The sequence below is a fragment of the Palaemon carinicauda genome, chromosome 11 (genome assembly GCF_036898095.1).
Source record: "Palaemon carinicauda isolate YSFRI2023 chromosome 11, ASM3689809v2, whole genome shotgun sequence".
In the NCBI taxonomy this organism is placed as follows: Eukaryota; Metazoa; Arthropoda; class Malacostraca; order Decapoda; family Palaemonidae; genus Palaemon; species Palaemon carinicauda.
Window position 1 is genome coordinate 33,526,672 of NC_090735.1, and position 6,167 is coordinate 33,532,838.

The window sequence follows — 6,167 nt, forward strand, 5'->3', positions numbered from 1 at the left end:
GTGGCTAAAGATGATGTCAAGAAATTACAGTACTTGATAGCCATGACGAAGAGTTGACTGGGGAGGACCTGGCTGAATTAGTCCATTTAACACATTAGGAAGAGGAGGCCAATGAACCTGATAAGGAGGACAAAGGCATCTCGCTCAAGAAGTTGACCGAAATGTCACGGATGAACGAAGATTTAAAGAAATAGCCCTACAGCACTCGCCTTCAAGGGTGTATGCCATGAAGTTCATGAGTTCTATGGATGTGGGTTTTGCAGCCCACAAGATGAGATGAAAAAGGCAGTAAAGTAGCTTCCCATCACAATGATTTTCATACCTCATATAAAAATTCCACCACTGCCTCCGCCTCCAACCACTGAGCCCCATCACATCCTCCTCCAACCAGTGAGCCAACATCACATCCTCCTCCAACCATCTTCCAGCTGGATATTGAATCCTAATGTGCAAGTGGTGTTCTTTCCTCTGAAAACTAATGTCCTCATCTAGGCAATGGGCCAGGGAAGCAATTCACAATCACAAACTGTCTGCTGTTGAGGAATCATTCCAGGATGTCAGGCCAGAAGCTGTATGTTTATTAGAAACTTCTGTTGCCAGGATGTGTGAAGAACTTTTCCAGCTTTAGTCCTGATGAAGCCTTCCAACAGAATGTGAAAAGATTTGACCTTCTCAATGAATATGAAGTCAAAGATTTTGAGGAAGTGGCTGAGGATTATGTCTTGGAATTGCTTGTTAGCAATGAAAAAAGAGCTGACTGAGGAGGACCTAGCCAAATTAGTGTATTTAACAAATGAAGAAGAGGAGGTGGTCAATGAACCAGACAAGGAGGACGAATGCATCTCGCTCGAGAAGTTGGCAGAGATGTTACAGCTGTTCGAAGATTTAAAGCAATAGGCCTACAGCCTTCAACTTTCTCATGGGTGCATGCCATCAAGTTAATGAATTCTATGGATGAGTGTTTTACAGCCCACAAGATGAGAAGGAGGCGGCAGCAAAGGAGCTCCCCTTCATGATGTTTTTATACCTCTTGTAAAACTTCCACTATCACCTCCTCCTTCGACTATTGAGCCGCCATCACCACCTCCTCCGACCATTGAGCCGCCATCACCACCTCCTCTGACCATTGAGCCGCCATCACCACCTCCTCCGACCATTGAGCCGCCATCACCACCTCCTCCGACCATTGAGCCGCCATCACCACCTCCTCCGACCATTGAGGAGCCATCACCTCATCCTCCAACCACTGAGCAGCCATCACCTCCTCCTCCGACCACTGAGCGGCCATCACCTCCTCATCCGACCCCTGAGCCGCCATCACCACCTCTTCCTCCTACCCCTGAGCCGCCATCACCACCTCTTCCTCCGACCCCTGAGCCGCCATTACCACCTCTTCCTCCGACCCCCGAGCCACCATCACCACCTCTTCCTCTGACCCCTGAGCTGCCATCACTACCTCTTCCTCTGACCCCTGAGCTGCCATCACTACCTCTTCCTCCGACCACTGAGCCCCCATCACCAGCTCCTCCTCCAACCAAACCACTGAGCTGCCATCACCAATTCATCCTCAAACCAAACCTCTGAGCCACCATCACCACATCCTCCTCCAAAAAAACCACTAAGCCGCCATCACTGCCACCTCATCCAACCAAACCACTGAGCCACCATCACCTCCTCCGACTCCAACCAAACTCTCTGAGCCGCCGCCATCACTTCCTCCTCCTCTAACCAAACCTCTGAGCCGCTGCCATCACCACCACCACCAACACCAACACCACCAACACCACCACCTCCTCCTCCAACCAAACCCTCTGAGCAGCCATCACCAACACCACCACCACCACCACCTCCTCCTCCTCCAACTAAACCCTCTAAGCCACCGCCATCTCCACCACCACAACCGCCTCCTCCAACTAAACCCTCTGAGCTGTCACCACCACCCACCACCTCCTCCTCCAACCAAACCCTCCGAGCTGCCGCCACCACCACCACCACCACCACATCCTCCTCCAACAAAACCCTCTGAGCTGCCGCCACCACCACCACCACCACATCCTCCTCCAACGAAACCCTCTGAGCCACCGCCATCATCACCACCACCACCACCACCACCACCTCCTCCTCCAACCAAACCATCTGAGCCACCGCCATCACCACCACCACCACCACCTCCTCCTCCAACCAAACCGTCTGACCCGCTGCCATCACCACCACCACCACCACCACCACCACCTGCTCCTCCAACAAAACCCTCTGAGCTGCCGCAATCACCACCGCCACCTCCTCCTCCAACCAAATCCTCTGAGCCGCCACCATCACCAATACCACCACCGCCACCTCCTCCTCCAACCAAACCCTCTGAGCCGCCGCCATCACCACCACCACCACCTCTACCTCCAACCAAACCCTTTGAGACGCTGCCATCACCACCACCACCACCACCACCACCTTCTCCTCCAAACAAACCGTCTGACCCGCCGCCATCACCACCACCACCACCACCACCACCTGCTCCTCCAACAAAACCCTCTGAGCTGTAGCAATCACCACCTCCTCCTCCAACCAAATCCTCTGAGCCGCCACCATCACCACCACCACCACCGCCACCTCCTCCTCCAACCAAACCCTCTGAGCCGCCACCATCACCACCACCACCACCTCCACCTCCAACCAAACCCTCTGAGACGCCGCCATCACCACCAACACCACCTCCTCTTCCAACCAAACCCTCTGAGCCACCGCCATGACCACCTCCACCACCTCCTCCAAACAAACCCTCTCAGACGCCGCCATCATCACCACCACCACCACCACCTCCTCTTCCTCCTCCTCCTCCTACTCCTCCTCCTCCTCCTCCTCCAATCAAACCCTTTGAGCCGCCGCCATTACAACCACCACCACCACCACCACGACCTCCTCCGCCAACGCAACCCTTGAGCCGCCGCCATCACCACCACCACCACCTCCTCCTCCAACGAAATCCTCTGAGACGCAGCCGCCGCCACCACCACCACCACCACCACCTCTTCCTCCTCCAACCAAACCCTCTGAGATGCCGCCATCACCACCACCACCACCACCTACCACCTCCTCCTCCAACCAAACCCTCTGAGCCGCTGCCATCACCACCACCACCACCTCCTCCAACCAAACCCTCTTAGCTGCCGCTATCACCACCACCATCACCACCACCACCTCCTCCTCCAACCAAACCCTCTGAGCTGCCGCCATCACCACTACCTTCACCACCAACTCCTCCTCCAACCAAACCCTCCGAGCCGCTGCCTTCACAACCACCACCACCAACCAAACCCTCTTGAGATACCGCCATCACCACCACCAATTCCTCCTCCAACCCAACCCTCTGAGCCGCCGCCATCACCACCACCACCATCTCCACCACCTCCTCCTTCAACCAAACCCTCTTAGCTGCCGCCATCACTACCACCACCACCATCACCTCCTCCTCCATCCAAACCCTCTAAGCCACCGCCATCACCACCACCTCCTCCAACCAAACCCTCCGAGCCACCGCCACCACCACCACCACCTCCTCCTTCTCCAACAAATCCCTCTGAGCAGCCACCCATCACCACCACCACCACCACCTCCTCCAACCAAACCCTCTGAGTTGCTGCCATCACGACCACCACCACCATCACCACCACCTCCATCCAAACACTCTGAACTGCTGCCATCCCCACCTCCTCCTCCAACCAAACCCTCTGAGCCACCACCATCACCACCACCACCTCCTCCTCCTCCAACCAAACCCTCTGAGCTGCCGCCATCACCACCACAACCTCCTCCTCCTCCAACCAATCCCTCTTAGCCGCTGCCATCGCCACCACCACCACCTGCTCCTCCAACCAAGCGCTTTGAGCTGCCAGCATCACCACTACCACCACCTCCTCCTCCAACCAAACCATCTGAGCAGCCGCCACCACCACTACAACCACCACCACCACATCCTCCTCCAACCAAACCCTCTGAGCTGCTGCCGTCACCACTACCACCACCTCCACCTCCAACCAAAACTTCTGAGCTGCCTCCATCACCACTACTACCACCACCACCACCACCTCCTCCTTCAACCAAACCCTCTTGAGCCGCCGTCATCACCACTACCACCACCACCTCCTCCTCCAACCAAACCCTCTGAGCTGCCAGCATCACCACTACCACAACCTCCTCCTCCAACCAAAACTTCTAAGCTACCACCATCACCACTACCACCACCACCACCTCCTCCTCCTCCAACCAAACCCTTTAAGCCGTCGCCATCAACACTACCACCACCACCACCACCACCTCCTCCTCCTCTTCCTCCTCCATCCAAACCCTCTGAGCCGCCGCCATCACCATCATCACCACCTCCTCCTCCAACCAAACCCTCTGAGCCACTGCCATCACCACCACCACCTCCTCCTCCTCCAACCAAACCCTCTGAGCTGCCATCATCACTACCATCATCACTATCACCACCTCATCCATCCAAACCCTCTGAGCCGCTGCCATCCCCACCTCCACCAACACCTCCTCCTCCTCCAACCAAATCCTCTGAGCCGCCACCATCACCACCACCACCTCCTCCTCCTCCTCCTCCTCCTCCTCCTCCAACCAAACCATCTCAGCCGCCAGCATCACCACCACTGCCTCTTCCAACCAAACCCTCTGAGCCTCTGCCATCGCCACCACCATCACCTCCACCTCCTCCTCCAACCGAACCCTCTGAGCTGCCGGCATCACCACTACCACCACCTCCTCCTCCAACCTAACCCTTTGAGCAGCCGCCACCACCACTACCACCACCACCTCCTCCTCCAGCCAAACCCACTGAGCTGCCGGCATCACCACTACCACCACTTCCTCCTTTAACCAATCCCTCTGAGTAGCCGCCACCACCACTACCACCACCACCACCTCCTCCTCCAACCAAACCCTCTGAGCTGCCGGCATCACCACTACCACCACCTCCTCCTCCAACCAAACCCTCTGAGCTGCCGGCATCACCACTGCCACCACCTCCTCCTCCAACCAAAACCTCTGAGCCGCCGTCATCACCACTACCACCACCACCATCACCTCCTCCTCCAACCAAACCCTCTGAGCTGCCAGCATCACCACTACCACCACTACCACCACATCCTCCTCCAACCAAAACCTCCGAGCCGCCGCCATCACCACTACCACCACCACCACCACCACCACCTCCTCCTCCTCCAACCAAACCCTCTGAGCCGTCGCCATCACCACTACCACCACCACCACCTCCTCCTTCTCCAACGAAACCCTCTGAGCTGTCGCCATCACCACTACCACTACCACCACCTCCTCCTCCTCCAACCAAACCCTCTGAGCCGCCGCCAACACCACCACTACCACCGCCTCCTCCAACCAAACCCTCTGAGCCGTGGCCATCACCACCACCACCACCACCTCCTCCTCCAACCAAACCCTCTGAGCTGTCGCCTTCAACACCACCTCCTCCTCCTCCAACCAAACCCTCTGAGCTGCCACCATCACCACCACCACCACCACCACCTCCTCCAACCGAACCCTTTGAGCCGCCGCCATCACCACCTCCTTCTCCAACCACTGAGCCACGGAGTCTCCTGAATTTGGAACCCTGCAACCCCTCCTCTAGCAACCCCAGTGAAGCTTGATAATAAGGTGACGTAGACAATCCTCCTCCCCTTGTACCAGAATCTATGATAACATATTTTAAAAACTAATAAAAGTTAATGTACTGTAGAGAATGATTACTGTCATTTAAATTTAATGAAAAAATTATATTTTAATTAAACTAGAATAACAGTATGTAACATATAAGCTCTTTTAAATTTGCATTAAAGTTATCATATCTTTTGCATATGTACTGTAGTGTCAGTAAGGACTTGATGTATATTACTGTTTCATTATTAGTACTGTACTATATTAAATTTCCTATTTACAACAGTTAATAGTGGTGATAACTTGTCTACATAGACGTGTCAGGCTGTCTATTTACGCCCCATCATCATCCATTTAATTTTTCAACCATTTGTAACTGCACGATTTTTTTCTCTCCATCTTGCCTACTGTGCCCCATTGTGAATATTTTCCAGTAAGTTATAATATAATATTTGAACTTTTTTTTTTGTTTGTTTTTTGTTAATGCTACTTTA

At 54.6% G+C, this 6,167-nt stretch overlaps 2 protein-coding genes across 2 annotated transcripts; both read right to left on the minus strand.

Annotated features, from left to right (window-relative positions):
• Positions 1 to 1,629: 1,629 nt before the first annotated feature.
• LOC137649237 (uncharacterized PE-PGRS family protein PE_PGRS20-like) lies at positions 1,630 to 3,062 on the minus strand. Its single transcript, XM_068382223.1, has 3 exons — positions 2,927 to 3,062; positions 1,945 to 2,760; positions 1,630 to 1,904 (listed from the first exon to the last, which is right to left on the minus strand). Exons 1-3 carry the CDS (start codon positions 3,060 to 3,062, stop codon positions 1,630 to 1,632), a joined length of 1,227 nt encoding a protein of 408 aa, XP_068238324.1.
• A 1,712-nt stretch (positions 3,063 to 4,774) lies between these two features.
• Positions 4,775 to 5,523, minus strand: LOC137649238 (loricrin-like). Its single transcript, XM_068382224.1, has 2 exons — positions 5,501 to 5,523; positions 4,775 to 5,465 (listed from the first exon to the last, which is right to left on the minus strand). The coding sequence occupies exons 1-2, from the start codon at positions 5,521 to 5,523 to the stop codon at positions 4,775 to 4,777; spliced, it is 714 nt and encodes a 237-aa protein (XP_068238325.1).
• Positions 5,524 to 6,167: the final 644 nt, after the last annotated feature.

Bases quoted from the DNA above. Each gene is read 5' to 3' on its own strand.
- LOC137649237 (XM_068382223.1), bottom strand. From the start codon at position 3,062: ATGGCGGCATCTCAGAGGGTTTGGTTGGAGGAGGAAGAGGTGGTGGTG. The intron at 2,761-2,926 runs GTTGGCGGAGGA...TGTTTGGAGGAG, and splicing joins GGCGGCGGCTCAAGGGTTGC to GTGGTGGAGGTGGTCATGGC. The intron at 1,905-1,944 runs GTGGGTGGTGGT...TAGTTGGAGGAG, and splicing joins TTTGGTTGGAGGAGGAGGTG to GCGGTTGTGGTGGTGGAGAT.
- LOC137649238 (XM_068382224.1), bottom strand. From the start codon at position 5,523: ATGGTGGCAGCTCAGAGGGTTTG. The intron at 5,466-5,500 runs GTTGGAGGAGGA...TGAAGGCGACAG, and splicing joins GTGGCAGCTCAGAGGGTTTG to CTCAGAGGGTTTGGTTGGAG.